This window comes from Halichoerus grypus, chromosome 1 (assembly GCF_964656455.1).
Source record: "Halichoerus grypus chromosome 1, mHalGry1.hap1.1, whole genome shotgun sequence".
Classification (NCBI taxonomy): Eukaryota; Metazoa; Chordata; class Mammalia; order Carnivora; family Phocidae; genus Halichoerus; species Halichoerus grypus.
The window spans coordinates 208364451-208383472 of NC_135712.1; the positions used below are offsets into that span (position 1 = coordinate 208364451).

At 58.8% G+C, this 19022-nt stretch overlaps 2 protein-coding genes across 19 annotated transcripts in view; one reads left to right on the top strand and one right to left on the bottom strand.

The window, feature by feature from the left end:
• Window positions 1-19022, top strand: part of DOCK6 (dedicator of cytokinesis 6) — a 43426-nt gene that overhangs the window by 14412 nt on the left and 9992 nt on the right. For 10 of the 18 annotated variants that reach the window (XM_078055517.1, XM_078055527.1, XM_078055533.1 and 7 more), the window contains exons 8-30: window positions 377-443; window positions 545-694; window positions 1573-1653; window positions 1753-1906; window positions 2069-2196; window positions 2306-2399; window positions 2812-2974; window positions 6024-6141; window positions 6222-6292; window positions 6492-6630; window positions 6717-6818; window positions 7510-7596; window positions 8011-8242; window positions 8494-8655; window positions 9336-9499; window positions 10047-10151; window positions 12221-12313; window positions 12557-12652; window positions 13401-13541; window positions 15875-15988; window positions 16095-16265; window positions 16618-16757; window positions 16853-17022. In XM_078055517.1, the coding sequence (XP_077911643.1) occupies window positions 377-443; window positions 545-694; window positions 1573-1653; window positions 1753-1906; window positions 2069-2196; window positions 2306-2399; window positions 2812-2974; window positions 6024-6141; window positions 6222-6292; window positions 6492-6630; window positions 6717-6818; window positions 7510-7596; window positions 8011-8242; window positions 8494-8655; window positions 9336-9499; window positions 10047-10151; window positions 12221-12313; window positions 12557-12652; window positions 13401-13541; window positions 15875-15988; window positions 16095-16265; window positions 16618-16757; window positions 16853-17022 (2942 nt within the window). The remainder of the gene's footprint in view (window positions 1-376; window positions 444-544; window positions 695-1572; window positions 1654-1752; window positions 1907-2068; window positions 2197-2305; window positions 2400-2811; window positions 2975-6023; window positions 6142-6221; window positions 6293-6491; window positions 6631-6716; window positions 6819-7509; window positions 7597-8010; window positions 8243-8493; window positions 8656-9335; window positions 9500-10046; window positions 10152-12220; window positions 12314-12556; window positions 12653-13400; window positions 13542-15874; window positions 15989-16094; window positions 16266-16617; window positions 16758-16852; window positions 17023-19022) is intronic. The other 8 variants (XM_078055502.1, XM_078055534.1, XM_078055506.1 and 5 more) reach the window with 4 other exon arrangements.
• On the bottom strand, window positions 3076-4858 carry ANGPTL8 (angiopoietin like 8). The gene is made up of 4 exons (XM_036075422.2): window positions 4443-4858; window positions 4084-4245; window positions 3460-3569; window positions 3076-3355 (listed from the first exon to the last, which is right to left on the bottom strand). The coding sequence occupies exons 1-4, from the start codon at window positions 4737-4739 to the stop codon at window positions 3328-3330; spliced, it is 597 nt and encodes a 198-aa protein (XP_035931315.1). The 5' UTR covers window positions 4740-4858; the 3' UTR covers window positions 3076-3327.

The window sequence follows — 19022 nt, forward strand, 5'->3', positions numbered from 1 at the left end:
CCAGGGTGGCAGAGGACACCTCAGAAAGGGGGGACAGGGAAGCCCAGGAGTTGAGAACTTCAAGATGGGGGTCATTGTGCCAAAAGCTTCCTCTGTATCAACTGAAGAAGGGCCATCGTTTCAGGGGAAGGGCTCTGCACGAGTTACAGGGCCGGAGTGGGGGGCAGGAGCTCAGTGGCTCAGTTTCCCCTTTTGCAAAATGGGACAGGCTTTTCCTACAAGCTCTTAAGTAGCAATTCTTGGTGGGCCAATGGAAATTAGTCCCCACCAGCACCATAATGCACCACGCCTAGGCTGGGTCTCAAGAGGGAGTGGGGTGTGTGGGTGGTGGGAGTTTTAGGGACAGCCTCTGCCAGAGTCTTCCCATTCACTGTAGGTTTGAGATCGAAATTGAGCCCATCTTTGGCATCTTGGCCCTGTATGATGTGCGGGAGAAAAAGAAGGTAGGAGCCCCTTTCTTCCCTTTCCTACCCCAACCTTCCTCCTTGTTGCAGGGCAGTGGGCTTCCTGGAGGCGGTGGCCCAGCTGCCTTTCATGTCCCCAGATCTCAGAAAACTTCTACTTTGACCTGAACTCGGACTCTATGAAGGGGCTGCTGCGGGCCCATGGCACCCACCCCGCCATCTCCACCCTGGCCCGCTCCGCCATCTTCTCCGTGACCTACCCTTCGCCCGACATCTTCCTGGTCATCAAGGTGCCCGCTGGGGCTGGGTCAGGGGGTGATAATGGTAAACGCCAGAGGGTGGTCCCTGCTTTCATGGAAGAGGATGGCCAGGTCACCAAGAAGGGTGATCAAGTCTCTTGTGGGGGAAGCACAGGCAGCTGGGTAGCCCAGAGGAAGCTCCTGACCCAACCCAGGTAGGGAGAAATCACGGAGGGCTTCTGTGGAGAGGTGACTGCTAAGCCGGGACCCATGAGTGGGCGGCCTGGCACGTGCAGATGGACATTTAGAATGTTTTTTAAGTTGAGAGTTTTTCAGTTTATTAGGGAAGAAGGACCTAGTTGGCACATTTGTGTGAGATTTTCTGTGTCTAGGAGTGGGCTCAAATTTCCTTCCCCAAGACGTTCAGTTGGGTTACACTAATGACACTAATTGAGCGCCTACAGGCAGGCGCTGCTCATGGTCAGTCAGACTACACGGGGATTCCCACCTTTAACCTCACCGCAGCCTCAGGAGGTGGGGGTTGCTGTGGCCTCCATTTTGCAGATGGGGAAACTGAGGTACAGAATGGGTTAGGGACCTATTTAGGCTCCCACAGCCCCCAAGTGGTCAGGATTGGCATCCGGCCATGCTTGGAGTGGCCTCTTTGTATATTAACAAAAATATCAATGTAGAGAAAATATGGAGACTTGGGTTTGGAGTGGGTTCAAAGGGGAGGGGAGGGGGCAGCTGGCCAGGCAAGCCAACTGCTAGTGCTCAATCCGGAGGACAGTGGGAGCCATGGGAGGTGTTGGAGCGAGAGCCCTAGCTGGATGGAGTGTCTGAGGGCCGACGAGGGGGCCAGGCGATTGGAAATGGGGTGGGAGGTTGGGGTCCGGACAAGGCCTCACTGGCCCTGCCTGCCCCCTCAGTTGGAGAAAGTATTGCAGCAGGGGGACATCAGCGAGTGCTGCGAGCCCTACATGGTGATGAAGGAGGTGGACACGGCCAAGGTAAGCCTGGGGAGGCTGGGCGGGGTGGTGAAGGGGTCACCGGGCAGGGTAGGCCTGGGGCACTGAGCTTGTGGGGTGGGTTGGGGGCCCTCCCCACAGAACAAAGAGAAGCTGGAGAAGCTGCGTCTAGCGGCGGAGCAGTTCTGCACCCGCCTGGGCCGCTACCGCATGCCCTTCGCCTGGACCGCGGTCCACCTGGCCAACATCGTGAGCAGCGCGGGGCAGCCGGACCGCGACTCGGACTCCGAGGGCGGTGAGGAGGCGGGGCTGCCTGGCCAGGGGCGGGGCTACTGGGAGGGGAAGGGGCGCCCTCTGCTGGCCGGACTTGGTACAAGGTCGAGTCTCCGTGTCTCTCTGGCACTCCCCGCCTCCCATTCATCTCTGCCCCCTCCATCTCCATCACTGCCTCCCCTAGAGCGCCGACCTGCCTGGACTGACCGCCGCCGGCGTGGGCCCCAGGATCGGACAAGTAGTGGGGATGACACCTGCAGCTTCTCTGGATTCCGCCCAGCCACGCTAACTGTCACCAACTTCTTTAAGCAGGTGCCATGGCCGTGGGGCTGGGGGAGGGTTTCCCAGGGATAAGCCCCGTTACCCCGCTATGGGCGCACGGGCCCCAGGGACCCAGTTTACGTGGGCATGTCCCGTGCAGGAGGCCGAGCGGCTCAGTGATGAGGACCTCTTCAAGTTCCTGGCTGACATGCGGCGCCCGTCTTCTGTCCTGCGGCGCCTGCGGCCCGTGACTGGTGCGTGGTGCACCCCGTAAATAAGAGCTGGCACTTCCATGCAGTCACTTAGCAAACCCACACTGAGCACCTGCACTGCCAGGCCCCGGGGACCCACAGGGGACCGGATGCACAAATCCTTGACGTCAGGGGCTGGATCTTTAATGGGCATCATAGACAAGAAACATAATAAGACAGATAGTGGGTCAAATGGGGGACATGGTGGCAGTGGGGACGTGGGTCCTGAGGGTAGAGCTGATCGAATGTGGAGGCAAGGTACAGCAATCGAGGGTGACTTCTGGCCTTAGCACCTGAAGGACAGCCACTAGAGGGCATCATGGAAAAGTCAGAGCCCCAGCCCTGAAGCCCAGAGAGGGTGGGGCTGGGGCTGGGAGGCTCCTGGGCAGGTGCAAACGCGCTCCTCTCTCCCCAGCCCAGCTCAAGATCGACATTTCCCCGGCCCCTGAGAACCCACACTTCTGCCTCTCCCCGGAGCTGCTTCATGTCAAGCCCTACCCAGACCCCAGGGGCCGGCCCACCAAGGAGATCCTGGAGTTCCCTGCCCGTGAAGTCTATGCCCCCCACACAAGCTACAGGTACAGCCCCCAGGGCCCAGCTGGGCACTTGAATGGGGGGGTATTCAGGCATCATGCAGAGCAAGGTACCGTTTCTCCCAGACACACACAGACACCCGGAGTGAGATACCACTACTCCGCTTTAATGGAGGGGTGTGTACGCATGAAGGGTCCCATGCCCTGCCTCCACCCCTCCACACACACATGTCCTCTGTCTGTGTCCCCGCCTGCTTCCGTCTCTCCTCCGTGGCCAGAAGCAGGCCCCGGCACCCTGGCCGACCCCAGGGGCAGGCAGCTCCTCTTTGTGCAGGGGCCGCGTGGGGCATGGCAGCGCCCGTCCGTGTAGACTGGTCTTCAGTTCCACCCAGGCAGGCTCAGGCCGGGAGCGCCGCTGTATGGAGTCTGGAAGGGAGATGAGGCTCAGCCAAGGCAAAGGGGCCCCCATCCAGGTGCCCTGTACGCCTCCCATCCAGCGGCCCCACCCAACCAGTCCCCTCCAGCCTCACCTCTCCTGGATCTGTCGTAGCCGATGCTGCTGTGCGGCCATCTCCCGCCTCTGTCGCTGCACGTGGCCTGTGAGCGCCCACACGATGTGGCTCTGCTTGTCAGCGTGGGCCTGTGGGGTCAGGACAGAAACCTCAGCTGGGGCCCACTCACCTCCCATCCCCCAACCCTGCATCTGTATGACCTAACAAGTCACTGCTACTCTGTGGCCTCAACTTCCCCATCTGTTAAATGGGGATGACAGAAGACTTGCTTCATGGGGGGGTTATAAGCATGATACGGATTATTAAGAGGCATGGCTGGGTAGTTCCTGGGCGCTCAAGAAACACTACCAGTTACTCTGATAGTATACATTTGTTGAGTAACTTCCATAGCCCCTGCCCCATGCTGAGTATTTTATCTGTGTTGAGTCCCTGTCTCTGCTCTGAGATGTGAATTGTTGCCCTTATTTGCAAATGGGGAAACTGAGGCATGGGAAGGGACCAGGGTTTTGCCCAGGGTCACATAGATTAGAGGCCATGGCACTGGGAGGCTGATCTGGAGATGTCTCTGGGACTCAAGGCTCAGAAGCGAGTTCTTTGTGGGAAATCAGAGTCTCCACTCCACCAGGGCCAGGAGGCTCTTACCTTTAAGGCCTCAAATTCTTGCTGGGCACGGCCCAGCCAAGCGCCCCTCAGCTGGACTTCCAGCCGCTGCATGCTCTCCCGCAGCACTTGTTGTCCCTGGGCCACCTCCCCTAGCGCCTGGGCCGTGGCCTCTGCTTGCAGCTTCAGAGCATCCTCCTCCATCTGAGCAATAAATAGTGGATGTTAGTAGGACGACCAACTTGTCTTTGTTTGCCTGGGACTTGCTTAATTTTAACACTGAAAGTCCTATATTCCAGGGATGCCACCCCCCCCAATCCTGGGCAAACCCAGTTGGTTACCCTAGACAACTCCACCGCAAACTCCTACCCACCCCACGATGCCCCACCTGCAGTGCCCACCTGCATCTCCAACAGGCTTGTGCGTAGCTCCTGGGCTGCATCCCGGCCCCGGCTGACCTCCTGCCCCAGAAGGCCCAGCACACGGCCATAGAGGCCCAGGCTGTGCCCAGCCTTTGTCAGCCGTGCCTCTGTGGCCCTGTACACACCGTTGAGGGCCTGACCCAGCTGCAGGGCCCCGTGGAAGAGGAGGGTCAGCTCCTCATGTTGTGCCAGCTCCAGGCCCCCGACGGGCGCTGCAGAGGCGGGCCGGGCCACCGTGGCCAGAGCACACAGTAGGCACAGTGCGAGCTTGGGCATGGCTGAGGCTCTGAGGGTGCAGCCACGGTACCACTGCCACCAGCTTTTATGCCCCAGCACCCCGTTAACCCCCGGTCAATCGTTAACCGGCCAGCTGGACACCCCGGGTTGTGCAAGGGCCTGGCGGTGGCGCGGCAGTTGCATCAGGCGAATGTCCGGTGAGGCCACGCTGAGATCACGCCGGCTGGGGCTTGGGGCCAGCTGTGGACTGGGGGGCACTGGTTGAGGACAGGCCCAGGCCCCGCCGGGGAAACCTGAAGCTCGGAGCCTCAGTTTCCCCGCCCGTGGAAGGGACGACAACAGTAACAGACATGGTAGCCATAGCAGTGAGGATAGTGAGCATCTTAGCTCGGATGGTTTGGGGGAGGGGTGCAGGGGGCAGAGATTCTCCCAAGGCCGCACAGCCTGACTGCAGGCCCCGTGTGTGCCCCGGATCAGGGCTAGCTGCCATTTCTGCTCCTTGGATGACTGTGGGCAGGTGCCTCTATTCTCCCCCCGCAACACACACACATACACCGTAAAATGGGAGGAGCGTTCCTCCCCCCTCTTCGGCTGCTTGGAGAAGTAACTGAGTTGTTTCTCATGCTGAGCGCTTAGAACAGAGCTGGGCCTGCAGTAGGTTCCATGTTAACGTTTGGTACAATCCTTGTCGCTCCCCTTGTTTTCTTATTACTGGTATTGTTATGAAGGCTAAGCTGGGAGGCTCAATGCCCCCGTTATACAGATAGGGAAACTGAGGCCCAGAAGGAGGTTGGGGCTTGCACAGAGTTAGCCGTGAGAGGGAGAGGCAGAACTCTGACTTTAGCCCAGCCCCACTTCTGATTCTGGCCTCAGTTTCTCCACCCGAGACACAGGCCTCCTAACTCTAGTGGCTTCTCCTGGGGGAAGGGCAGTCAGGCCCCTGAGCGGGGGGAAGGGGCGGGTCAGCCCAAGTGGGGGCTCGGGCCTGACTGCTGGCCGCCCGGGCCACCTTCTTGGAACCCCGACCCTGAGCACCCATCTGACCCTGCTCGACACCCCCCCATGCCTCAGTGCCCCCGGAGTCCCTCTGTGTCCCCATGCTCAGCTGTACTGTCCCCCCATCTATGCTCTGAGGGTGCCCACCTGTCCCCCACTCTCTGCCAGTGACATCTCTCGCCCGGTGCCCATAATTGCCCCATACGCCACCCTCAGTGCCCCAGCTGTGTGGCCATCGACGCCCCCCTCCCCCCCCCGTGTCCCAGGCCAGGCTTGCGCCGGAAGCCCAGCCCCGCCTGTCCCTCTGATGCCCCCCTGCCCCCGCAGGAACCTGCTGTACGTGTACCCACACTGCCTTAACTTCAGTAGCCGCCAGGGCTCCGTGCGCAACCTGACCGTGCGAGTGCAGTACATGGCGGGGGAGGACCCCAGCCAGGCCCTGCCGGTCAGTGGCTGTGCCGGGGGCGGGGGCGGGGGTCCCGGCTGGGACATCCCGGGGGGCCCCTCACGCTCACCCTCCCCCAGGTCATCTTTGGCAAGTCCAGCTGCAGTGAGTTCACCCGAGAGGCCTTCACCCCCGTGGTCTACCACAACAAGTATGCGGGGTGGCGGGACGGGACTGGCGGTGGGGACGCGGTAGGGCAGCGGGAGGGGAGGAGGCTGCCGCTAGGAGAGCCGGCGGCGGATCCTGAGGCAGAGAGCAGACCGTGGGGCCAGGCAGCACTGGGGTCTGACTTGCAAGAGGGGATGGGGAGGGCCAGGGGCGTCCCCGCCCCCAGCAGAGCCCCATGCCAGGTCCCCAGAGTTCTACGAGGAGTTCAAGCTGCGTCTTCCGGCCTGTGTGACCGAGAACCACCACCTGCTGTTCACCTTCTACCACGTCAGCTGCCAGCCCCGGCCGGGCACAGCGCTGGAGACTCCCGTGGGCTTCACTGTGAGACCCCACCAGCCCTCACCCCCACCCCCCAGCCCCGCTGACCCCCTGTTTGGCCCCAGACCTGACCCCCAGCCTCTCCCCAGTGGATCCCACTGCTGCAGCATGGCCGCCTGAGGACCGGCCCCTTCTGCCTCCCTGTGTCTGTGGACCAGCTCCCACCCAGCTACTCCGTGCTCACACCAGACGTATGTGCCCTGGCCCCCTGCCTCCCTTCCCAGTGCCTTGTCCCCCGACAACACTCCCCAGGCTCCCACCACATGGTCCCCGATCTGTGCCGTGCCTTCCTTCCCATCAATACCCCTGGGAGCCTTGTTGCCCTCTGTTAGGGCCTCCGGGGCCCCTGGCTGCTCCATCCCCCCCATTATACTTTTGTGTGTCCGACTGTCCCCACATGTCCCTGTCCCCCACTAGCCTGGCCTCATTACCACCTCCTGCCCCTGCACTCACCATTCCCCACTGTCCTTCTGCTCCAGTCCCCCATTCGTAGCCCTGCCTGCCTCCCTGACCACGATGCCCCCAGTAGTTCTTCCAGGTCCCATCACCCCCATTAATGCTGTCACCCTCCCACTTACCCTTGAGCTGTCATTAATGCCCTGGGGGCCTCAAGTTCTCCCATTATGCTCTTTCCCAATTCATTCCCCTCAGTAATGTGCACCCCAGGCCTCCATTGTCTGTTTCTCTGTTTGTACCCCAGGCTTCCAGCCTGCCCAGGGGACCCCCATAGTACTCCCTCCTGTCTGTGTCCCCCCCCGTTGGCGCCCGGCTGCTCCCGCCGGTGGGGCTGGGTTACACCCACAGTATTGCAGTGGCTGGGGCCGGTGGCGCTATGGGCACGGGAGGGCGGGCCAGTGCCCACCTGGCGTGTCCCTCCTGCAGGTGGCGCTGCCGGGCATGCGCTGGGTGGACGGCCACAAGGGCGTGTTCAGCGTGGAGCTCACTGCTGTGTCCTCTGTGCACCCGCAGGTAGGGGGTGGGGGGAACCCAGGAGTCCGGCCCTGGGGTTGAGCAACAGTGCCGCTGACCGGGGAGGCCTGGCCTCGGGCCATGGACGTGACTTTGGTCAGCGAGGCCCGGCTCCCAGGGAAGCTGCTGAGTCAGGCGGGGGCGGCCATGCCAGTGGCCATCCCAGCTGGGGCTTTGGCCCTTTGCATGGTCTCTCCTCCCCGCGTGTGTCCCTCACCGCTTCTGTGGTCACTCCCCCGCCCCTCTCCTCCCTCCAGCTCCTAGCTCATCCCTTTCCTCATTTATAGTCAGTTCATTGATCCCCGGCCTTGGTTTTCTGCCCACTGAGCACCACCCCCAACCCTCCAGGGCCTTCCCAGCCATGGAACCCTGGCCACCCCCCGCCCTGCTCACCCCGGCTCCCCCCACCCCCAGGACCCTCACCTGGACAAGTTCTTCACTCTGGTGCATGTCCTGGAGGAGGGGGCCTTCCCGTTCCGCCTCAAGGACACCGTGCTGAGTGAGAGCACTGTGGAGCAGGAGATGCGGGCCAGCCTAGCAGCCCTGCGCCTCGCCAGCCCCGAGCCCCTTGTTGCCTTCTCCCATCACGTGCTGGACAAGCTCGTCCGTCTGGTCGTGCGGCCTCCAATCATTGGCGGCCAGATCGGTGAGCGGGCACAGCCTCAGACCCCAGTTTCCCTATCTGGAAGAGGGCCGGCCCCTCAGTCCCCTGGTCCTGAGTGACCTCCTCAGCCCGCTTATCTTTCTGGCCTCGGTCTTCCTTTCTGAAAAATGGCTCCCAACCACCTGTGACCCTTTGATTGGCCCCACAACCCCTTGGAAAGGTGGGAGATAGGAGTTCCTTGGGGAGGTAGAAGGCCCTGGACTTTAGCACTTGACCTCTGCTCTGCCCGGCAGTGAACTTAGGCCGTGGGGCCTTTGAGGCAATGGCCCATGTGGTCAGCCTTGTCCATCGGAGTCTAGAGGCTGCCCAGGATGCCCGTGGTCACTGCCCACTGCTGGCTGCCTACGTCCACTATGCCTTCCGACTGCCTGGCACCGAGCCCAGCCTCCCAAGTGGTAAGTGTTAGTGGGAGGCCCCTGGGGGACAGGACATATCTGGGAGGAGAGCATCCCAGTCAGAGGGAACAGCATGTGCAAAGGCCCGGAAGCCGTACAGACCTTGGCTGTTTTGGGCAACTTGCAAGAGAGAGAGTTTTTTGTTCACTCCTCCCCTCCCCAGGCTGGTGGTCTTTGTTGCTTGACTGGTGGGTCATTCAGCCAGTCAACAAGCATCTGCAGTTAAGTTGAAGCAGAGACGCAGCTGGGCTGCCCAAGCTCGAATCCCAGCTCTGCTTCCTACACATGCTGTGACCCTGGGCAAGTGACTTCACCTCTCTGGGTCTGTTTTCCATTTGTAAAACAAGGATAATAACGGTCATCCCTTCATGGGGGCGCTGGTAATAGTAAGTGAGGTCTAATCCGTACAACACGCTTGATATGGTGAACGCTCAGTGCAGTTGGATCCTTTTCAATTTGCTAAGTAATTAATACTAACCTCTAGCCCCTCTGGGCACTGACCACGTGCCAGGCACTGTTCTTGGGCTTTGCCCGTCTCCCCCAAATCACTATGAGGTGGCAGCCACTAGCATGCCCATTTTATAGGCGAGAAGCCTGAGGCTCAGAGACAGAAAGTGACTTTACCCAGGCCAGCCGGCCGGGAAGGGGCAGGGGGCCGACCATCTTGCCGCCATCCTCAGGGGCCCCTCCAGTGGCGGTGCAGCCTGCCACACTGGCCCGTGGCCCTGGCCGCCCCACCAGCCTCTACCTGGCCCGCTCTAAGAGCATCAGCAGCAGCAACCCCGACCTGGCTGTGGCCCCGGGCTCTGTGGACGACGAGGTCTCCCGCATCCTGGCCAGCAAGGTAGGGCGCGGGTGGGCGCTGGGGTCTCTAGCCTCAGCGGCCACGGCTGTCAGGTGGGCGGGTGAAGGATTAGGGTTGACAGAGGACGGGAAGCTCCAAGCAGCAGCACGGACAGAAGCTTGACTCTGGGCAGCGGGGCTGGTCTGCGGCTTTCACAGCTTGGGAGCTGCGACTCAGACTTTGCCCTGGGCTCCGCACTCCAAGGCCGACCCAAGGATGGGTGGCTGGAGGTCGGCCTGGTTGAAAAAAGCAATGTGTACATAGCGGACCAGGTGCGTGTGGGCGCATATACGCACAGGTGCATATACTCACAGACCCCACGCATGTGTGTGCACGGGGCACATACATACGTGCACTCCATGCACGGCCGCCCCCAGGGAGCGTATGCGCGTGGGCCCCAAGCACGTATGTGCACGTGCATTTGCCAGGGTTGCGTGTGGGTGCCCGGGGTGCGCGTATGGCCCCGGGCAGTGCTCACGCTTGGTGTTCCGTGCCGTTCTCCCCGCCTTCTGCCCACGGATTCTACCGCGTCCCTGTGTGTCTCCAGGGTATCGACCGCTCACACTCCTGGGTGAATTCTGCTTATGCTCCAGGAGGCAGCAAGGCTGTGCTGCGACGGGCACCCCCTTATTGCGGGGCCGACCCCAGACAGGTGCCCTCCCTACCTGCCCCTGCACGCGTGTGACCCCATCTTGGCATGAGCTCCTCCCACCTTCCTGGCTGTGGCCCACTAACATAGGGGGGCTGCCTGAAGGAGGCAGCACACCCCTCCTGCCTTTGTTCAGGGGCTGTGGAGTCAGTGTTTTAGGCATCACGGTCATCTTAACCAGCCTTTTGCTGCCTTACAGACTCCAGCCTCAGGCAGAGACAGGAGGGAGAGGGTGGTATGCAAATAGCATGCAAAGGATACGCAAATCCAGCCACTATAACCTCCCTGCCTCGCATGGCCTGTTTCTCTCTAATCCACTCTGTTCAGGAGCCTCGCAACTGTCCCCTTGACATAGCAATCCGAATGACGCCAAAGGGCCGAGACTGACCCTCTGGGCTCTCCCTCCCCTCCTGTTTCAGGCAGAGAGACCTCTGTGGGCAGCTCCCTTTACTCTGCCCCTTCCCAGGGATCTGGTGTGGGGAGAGGCTTTGCCTTCAGACAGACCTGGGTCCCAGTTCTCGAGTTCTCGCTCTGCTGCGGGCTCGCCCTGTGCCCGAGGCTCTGAATTTTCAGATGTGGTCAAGATTCAAAGTAAAGTGTTTATTAGCACAGTGGTCCCGAACCTGGGAACGCATTAGGGCATCACAGGCAGGATTTTATTGGGATAGATCTCAGTCCAGCCCGGCCTCTGAGCTGCCAGGTCTGGGAGATAGGCACCAATCATGCAAACACACGAGTATATGAGTGCAGGGTGTGAAAATGCCTGAAAAGAAATGAATAGGAATGAGGCCACCAGCCTCCTCTGGGTGGTCTGGGGGGGGCCTCTCCAGGGAGATGACATTTCTCTTGGGACCTGAAGGGTGAGACAGAGCCAGCCAGGGAAGGGTGGCTGCTCCAGATGGATGGAAAGGCACATGCAAAGGTTGGGACCGAGCTCAGAGCCCCCGAGGCACTGAAAGGAGGCCACTGGGGTGGTTTCCCCACACACTTGGCCCCAGACCTTGTTCCAGCTCCGTGCCCATCACCCGGGCAGCCTGCACTGAAGGCACGCCAGGGGACTATTAGCAGCAAGGGATCTTTTGGACAGTCTTCTCCTGAGATTGCTGGAAATCTGGGTTCATGGGCCCTGCCGGCCCCCCAGCATCTTTAAGAGGGCCTCCCCCAATGCCCTCATTCTCTGAGGTGTCAGCTGGGCCTCGAAGAGCACCTAGGAGGGGATGAGGTGGTAAGAGGGTGGACATTGCAGGCAGGAGGGGACCCTGAGGCCGGCCTTTGCTATGGGTGGCCCATCTGGTGTGTGCTGAGGAGCCAGGGCCCTGCTGGGGTTGTGGGAACTGGGGGTCCCTCGAGTGCTGGGGCCCGGGCAGGTTCCAGGGGTCAGAGCAACTCCATCTTCGGGCCTCCTCTCCTTGCCAGTGGCCTCACCTCCCGACCAGCAAAGGAGGAGGGGAGAAGTGGAGCGTGGGCCCCCATCCCCATTTCACAGATGGGGAGCACTGAGGCAAGCAAGGCTGGAACAGGGCCAGGCCTGGAACCTGGGGCTCTTGGCTGCTCCTGCTGCATCTCATCGGCACCTCCTCTCACCTCTGTCCTGTCTCTTTCCCTCTTCTTTCTCTACCCTCGCTTGGACCCCATGTCTATACTCCGCTCCCCTGTCTACGCTCCCTCCTCCACCTCATTGCCCTTCTCTTCCATCCACCCCGGCCTCACGGACTCTCTCCGGCTCTCTGACTTCACCCTCCCTCTTCACCGTGTCCACCCGCACCCCCATCCCTCTGCCATCTTTGTCCGGCCCCGTCCACCCTCGCCGACGGGCTCCTGTCCCCATTCTCACCTCTTCTGTTCCCCCTGCTGGGCACCCCCTTCTCTCTTTGTTATGCTTCTCATCCCCTCCATCACCCCCCCCACCTTTATCCTTATTATCTCCGCCAAAATCATCCATGCCCTCCTGGCCTGTCCACATGGACACGTCTGTGCCCTATCCATGCCAACCATCTCCTCCCCGTCCATACCGCCGGCACCCTCACTAACCCACCTCGCCATCCCATCCTCTTCACCCCATCCCGTCATAGGCCATCGACCGCAGCTCTAGCCGAACTTCTTCCTACCTTGAGGGCTCCTCCTTGGCCCCACCAGCCACCCAGCCGAGACCCACTGTGCAGAAGGTAGTGGGAGGCAGGGGGTGGGTGACTCCGTGTTGGCCCTGGAGCTCCTGTCTCCCCCGAAGCCCAGCAGGGTCTGGAGGGCCCAGGGAAAGGGCGTGCTGACTCCTTCCGCTCCCTCTCCTGCACGGTCCCCAGCTGCACTAACCCCAAGCCATCCTGCTGCATCCAAGCCCCGTTATGCCCTCCAGAGGAGGGCATGGGGTGGGCTCCTCGGCTCTCTGTGACCCTTGCCCCCGCCCCCAGCTGCTGCACGAGGAGCTGGCTCTGCAGTGGGTGGTCAGCGGCAGTGCCGTGCGAGAGGCCGTCCTGCAGCACGCCTGGTTCTTCTTCCAGCTCATGGTGAGACACCCTCCTCCCCACCTGAGAGCAAGAGCCGCCCCGGGGAGGTCCTCTCCTCGGGAGAGAAGCCCCTGAGATTGCACCTGAGACCCCTGAGAAATGACCCCAAGAGACCCTCCGTGTCGAGAGATAAGAAACACTGAAGGGGTTCTCTCCCTGGAGAGAGGCCCCCTGAAACTCACCTGAGACCCCGTCCACAGAGAGATGACCCCCCACCTTCCCTAGGAGATTATAGAGACCACTGAGAGTCCCCCTAACCAGCGTGGAGACCCCTCCCTCTCAAGAGATATCCCCAGAGAGAGAGGGAATCCCTGTGATCAGACTCGAGACCTCTGCGCCAGACTCTTCAAGTGGTGCCTTGAACCACCACTGCTGGATACAACCCCCCCCCAATCTGGTGGGCCATCAAACCCCACCCAGGGCTCCCTCAAATCCCACTTCTTGAGCCCTGCTTTCTGTCCTACCCACATACTTAGCCCCAGGAGACCTAGTCCAGCCCTTCCCAGGCTCTCTCAGCCTCCCCACCCCTGCACCTTGCCTAGAACCCACTCAGGCTCCTCTCACTGCCGGCTCAAGCCCTGTGTTAAGAGTCAGGGCTCAATCCCCACCCAGGACCCCTTATGCCCACCTCTAGCCCCCGTGCCTTGCTAGTAAAACACCGCTCACAGCCCCTCAGGCCCTGCCCCCTTCTGGTGGGGCCCCCCTGTTCAGTTCCTCAAGCCCCGCTCCACTCTCACCCCACCCCCAGGTGAAAAGCATGGCGCTGCACCTGCTTCTGGGCCAACGGTTGGACACGCCCCGCAAGCTTCGCTTCCCTGGGCGTTTCCTGGACGACATCGCGGCCCTCGTGGGCTCTGTGGGCCTGGAAGTCATCACCCGGCTATACAAGGTGTGCAGGAACAGGCCTCAATGGGAGGGTCTGAGAGAGGACATAGAGCCAGCCAGGCAGCAGCACCATGAACCCGCTTGCCAGATCAGTCGGTTCACTCAGCATCTATTTCTTGAGCACTGACCGTGTGCACAGTGGCTGTGCCGGATGGTAGACACAGCAGTGAACAAAAGAGGCCCAAATCCATGTTTTCATGGAGCTGACTTTTTGAGGAGACTTGAAGGCGCGGGGGGAGAGCACTCTATGCCATGGCTGGGGGAAGGGCCTTCCAGGCAGTGGGAGCAGCAAGTGCAAAGGCCCTGAGGTAGGACCATGCCCGGGTTGTTAGAGGAGCAGTTAGGAGGTAAGTGTGGCTGGAGTGGAGTGAGCAAAAGTGGGAATGGGAGTTGATGAGGATGGGGAGGTGGACGGAGCAGATCCATTAGCGCTTAGCACAGTGCCGAATACAGTAAGTGCTCAATAAATGGACGTTGATGTTCTGAGGCCTTGATCATTGATTGTCCAGGTCCTGGATCACTAATTCCAGTGTTCCCAGGAGCTAGGCAGGCAGTAATAACAATGAGGGTAGTAATAATATTGAGCATTTATTGAGTACTTACTGTGTGTCTTAAATGTGGTTGATGAATCATATCATTAAATTCTCCCAACCACCCCCATGAAGTTGTCTCCATTTTACTGGTGGGGAAACTGAGGCAGAGAATGACCAGGTAACAACGTGATACCACACAACTGAGAAGGGGCAGAATGGGGATTTGAACCCAAGCTACCAGCTCCAGAGCCCACAGCCTCACCACCTGGGAAGAGTGGGGCTTAGGGTGGACTCAGGGGCATGTACCCATTGGCTGTGGCCAGAATGCCTGATTTTTCAGGAGAAATGGGAGTTCTGGATTTGATAGGAACTTTCCAGATTTTTGAAATGCCGGCCCAACCCAAGTCAGCCCTTGTGCAATATCCCATGACCTCTGGGCTGGGCTCAGAGTTCTCGACCTTGTTCCACTGGAGCCTCCCCAAGGGCTGATATTCCCAGGGGCTGAGCCGGATTGTGAGGAAACCACACTCAGAATGGGCTGAAGGGAGGAACAACGCCCCCAGGAAGCAGCATCATCACAGCTGCCAGTGAGGCATTGGTGATGGGCCACAGTGGTTTCGTTGCTTCACTTGACATTTATCGTGCACTGACTACCAGGCTCAGTGTACAAGGAAGACCCAGTCTCTGCTCCCCTCTGGACTCAGAGCTAAGGCAGGTTTTATATCTTGTTTCTTTGGGTTGCAGGGAACTGAGGGCCACTGAGGCTAACCGCTCTGTGGGCTTATGGTAGCATGAGAGCAGAACAAGCATCAGCTAGGCCTCGGAAGCCATAGCAGCCTTCTTGCTGTTCCTCACGGTTGCCAGGCACATCCTGCCCCAGGGCCTTTGTACTTACTGTTCTCTCTGCTCAGGATGCCTTTCTCATCTTGGCTCTTTCCCATCTTTCGGGTTCCTCTCAAAACAGCACCCCATTCAGTTCTTTTCAAAATACACGGAACTATCCCCAGTCCTTTTATTTATTCTCTGCCTTCCCCCCACACAAGACTGTGAATTGGACAAGCTACAGGGACCATGTCTATGCCATTCACAGGGCGTGGCACATAGTAGATGCTCAGTATCGTCTTGTTAAATGGTTGCTGAGAGCGTATCAGTTAAGAGAGAGGTTAATTTGCTTGATCATCATTACGAGTGGTTTAAATGTGACCAGAGTTTATTTCTGAGCCTAGGTGGGTTGCAGGGGATTCCCAGTGTGGGACTGGCCATCGTGGTTCACCATGGTGCCCCCCACATGAGGCGTGGCAGGTGGTGGGAACAGGCAGACCTGCCCCTTCTCTATAAGTGACGGCATCACTTCTTCCCAAACCCCATTGGCCAAGATGTGGTCACATGGTTATTCTCAGCCACAAAGGAGGCTGGGAAATGTAGTCTTTGCCCAACTCTGAACTGTGAAGAAGGGTTCCAGTACTCTGAGTGGGGAGAGGATTTGGGGGAAGTCAGCAGCCAGTTTCTGCCATCCATATTGTACTGGTCAAATCTAATGAAAGAAAACAGTGTTCTGAACAGAGTCCTGAGGAGTGTAGACATATAACCGTGGGAAAGGGGAGGGACAGAGGGAAGAGGACAACCAGGAAGGCCAGGTGTATCTGGAGTCCAGAAATGAGGGTGTATCAAGAAGCCCCAAGGCTTTGGGGCAATGACGCGGCTCCTGGAGGTCACTGGTGGCCTTGGTGGGAGCCAGGCCCCATGTGGAGACTGAGGCTCAATGGGACACGTGGATACGGGCTGACCGGCCCTGTGCCCCTAGGATGCAGAGCTGGCCGAGCGCCTGAACGCCAGCCTGGCCTTCTTCCTCAGCGACCTGCTGTCCCTGGTGGACCGCGGCTTCATCTTCAGCCTGGTCCGGGCCCACTACAAGCAGGTAGGGGTGGGCACGGTGGGAACGGCACATCTGCAGTGACGTGGCAGGGTGGTGGGCGTGGTGGGCAGGGCCACGTGAAGGTCGCCCGCTGACCCCTCCCCCACAGGTGGCCACACGACTGCAGTCGGCCCCCAACCCGGCATTGCTGCTGACCCTGCGCATGGACTTCACCCGCATCCTGTGCAGCCACGAGCACTACGTGACCCTCAACCTCCCCTGCTGCCCCCTGTCGCCCCCAGCCTCGCCCTCACCCTCTGTATCCTCCACCACCTCCCAGGTGGGCTGGCCTCACTCCTGGCTCCTCCTCTTCACCTATGACCACTCACCTTCAGCCCCCTCTTCTGTGGGACCCTCATTTGGCCATCTCAGAGTGGGCCAAAGCCCAGGTAGTCTGACCCTTCACCTCTGACCCCGCACTCTTGGCAGTTTCTTGGAGTGGGGGCCAGCTTCTTATTTCTCACCCCAAATCCTAATTCCCGCCTGGGGTTCCAGTTGCTGTTTCTCTGACTTCTGACGTTTGACTCCAGGCCCTGTCCCCTCACATATGGGTTAACGCCAGTCTCCCCCCCCCCCCGACCCTTGACCCCTGGCCTCCCGCCATCCCTGCTTTCTCCACCTGCCCTCTGCAGAGCTCCACCTTCTCCAGCCAGGCCCCGGACCCCAAGGTAACCAGCATGTTCGAGCTGAGTGGGCCGTTCCGACAACAGCACTTCCTGGCTGGGCTCCTGCTGACAGAATTGGCGCTGGCCCTGGAGCCCGAGGCCGAGGGGTGAGCACAGGCCCGCTCTGGTCCCCGGGCTGGCGAAAAGGTCCAGGAGCCATGTCTGCTCCATCCTGAGCTCCTCACTACCCCCCCCCCCACAGGGCATCCCTGCTGCACAAGAAGGCCATCAGCGCCGTGCAGAGTCTGCTCTGTGGCCACGACGCGGACCCCCGCTACGCTGAGGCTGCTGTGAAGGCCCGTGTGGCCGAGCTGTACCTGCCGCTGCTGTCTCTCGCCCGGGACACGCTGCCACGCCTGCATGATTTTGCTGGTCAGTGGGCCGGGGGCGGGACGGGGCTACACGATCCAGGGGCTTCACTGATCACACCGGCTCAGGTCGGGGAAGGTGGGGAGCAGGGTTAGGAACAAAAGCATGGGTGGTGGGGGTCAGAAGAGGAGGTTCCAGTGTGCTGCTGGGGGGCCCCAGGCAAGCCATTAACCTCTCTGAGGCTAAAGGTTTCTCACCTGTTACATGGGGACAGTGGTCGCATGCACTTTCCCAGGCTTATGTGAAAATTTGGGGAGCAGCGTACTGGGACACTGTCACCCTCCCGATAGGTGAGGAGGGGCAGGTGGGGAACATCGGGGTGAGGGGATGGTCGGAGCCCCGTGTTCATTCAGTCACTCCTCTTCAACCTTCACTGGCACCTGGGGGACAGGGGACAGTTGGAAGCACAGACTTAGGCTTTCTGGGTGGATCCCCTTTGTCATTTGGGGAAAATTCTCAGTCTTTACCTCTTGCATTTTTTTTTTTTTTCTGCCTCATTTTCTCGCTTCCCTCCTTCTGGGACTCCAATTACACGTACGTTAGACCTTTTGATCACGTCTCAGTGCCTGCTGTACTCTGTCCTGTTTTCCATTCCGTTTTCAGTTGGGAAACTTAACATTCACTGGAGCTCACTGCTTCGGTCTTCTCTGGCTGCGTCCAGTCTTCTGTTAACCCCGGTTCCGAATTTCAGATGTTATACTTGGCGGCTATAGAACGTTTGTTTGATTTTGTGTGTGTGTGTTTTTGTAGATCCCAGTTCTCTACTGAAATTTGCCATCTTTTTAGCCACGTTTGTCCATCTTTTCTGCCAGTTTATATATTAACGTCTTTGTTCGCTAACTCCAACATTTGATCATCTGTGTGCCTGCTTCTGTTGTCTGTTTTTCTCCTATCAATTACATTTTCCTGCCTCTTCCTATGTCTTTTAACTTGTTACGGTATTTTGGATGCTGTATGTAAACGAATCATTGGGACTGAGGTAATGTCATCCTTTCCCAGTGACTCACGGTTCCTCTTTCCTCCCTTATGCAGATAGGAAAATGGGCTGGTCTCCTCAATCTGGTCAGGAACTGAGCTAGGTTAAGCTGAGCTGGAGCTTTAGTTAAACTCAGTCGACCCTTTGTTTCAAGAATCTCTGGGGTGAGACCAGTTCTGTATTTGTTGGCAGCTCCTGTCTCTGGCGAGACCTTTTTTTTTTTTTTTTTTTTTTGGTGGGGGGGGCTATGGGAGTTACTCTTTTAAGACCATAGAGTTTGGAAGCCGACTCTTTAGGTTAAAATCCTATCTCTAGGGGCACCTGGGTGGCTCAGTTGTTGGGCGTCTGTCTTCGGCTCAGGTCATGATCCCAGGGTCCTGGGATCGAGCCCCACATCGGGCTCCCTGCTCCGTGGGAAGCCTGCTTCTCCTTCTCCCACTCCCCCTGCTATGTTCCCTCTCTCGCTGGTCTCTGTCAAATAAATAAATAAAATCTTGAAAAAAAAAAAATCCTATCTCTACCATTTACCTGCTGTGTGACCCCAGGCAAGTGATGTAATCTCTCTGTGCCTCAGTTTCCTCACCCATAAAATGGGGATGGGTAAAAGCATTTATCTCATAGGGTTGTTTTGAAGATTACGAGTTAGTATTTTCAAAGTGCTTAGAATGGCACCTGGCACATAGGAGATTCTATCTAAGTGCCAATTGATGCTACAATCATTGTAGCAGCGTTTATTACTAATTATTATTACTGTTATTCCTGCCATTGTTCCCATCATCATCATCATCGTAGTAAACATTTACGGCTCCTGTGGGCCAGGCCACATTCTGAGTGTTGAGCATATAGCAGCAGCTCGAGCAGATATAGTTCAGGCTTTTGTCATCATATTGTATGATAAATGTATCTAATCATAAGCACAAAAAGTGAGCTCTGAGAATAGATAACTGGAGACCTCACCCTGGCCTGGGGGAGCGGTATCAGGGAAGGCTTCCCTGAGGAGGCGAACTTTGAGCTAGACTATGAGATA

What these genes read in the sequence shown, in the direction of transcription:
- ANGPTL8 (XM_036075422.2), bottom strand. Translation starts at nt 4,739, where the DNA reads ATGCCCAAGCTCGCACTGTGCCTACTGTGTGCTCTGGCCACGGTGGCC. An exon ending in CAAGCCTGTTGGAGATGCAG is followed by an intron (nt 4,246 to 4,442) that starts GTGGGCACTGCA and finishes TTTATTGCTCAG; the next exon opens with ATGGAGGAGGATGCTCTGAA. An exon ending in AAGAATTTGAGGCCTTAAAG is followed by an intron (nt 3,570 to 4,083) that starts GTAAGAGCCTCC and finishes CTGACCCCACAG; the next exon opens with GCCCACGCTGACAAGCAGAG.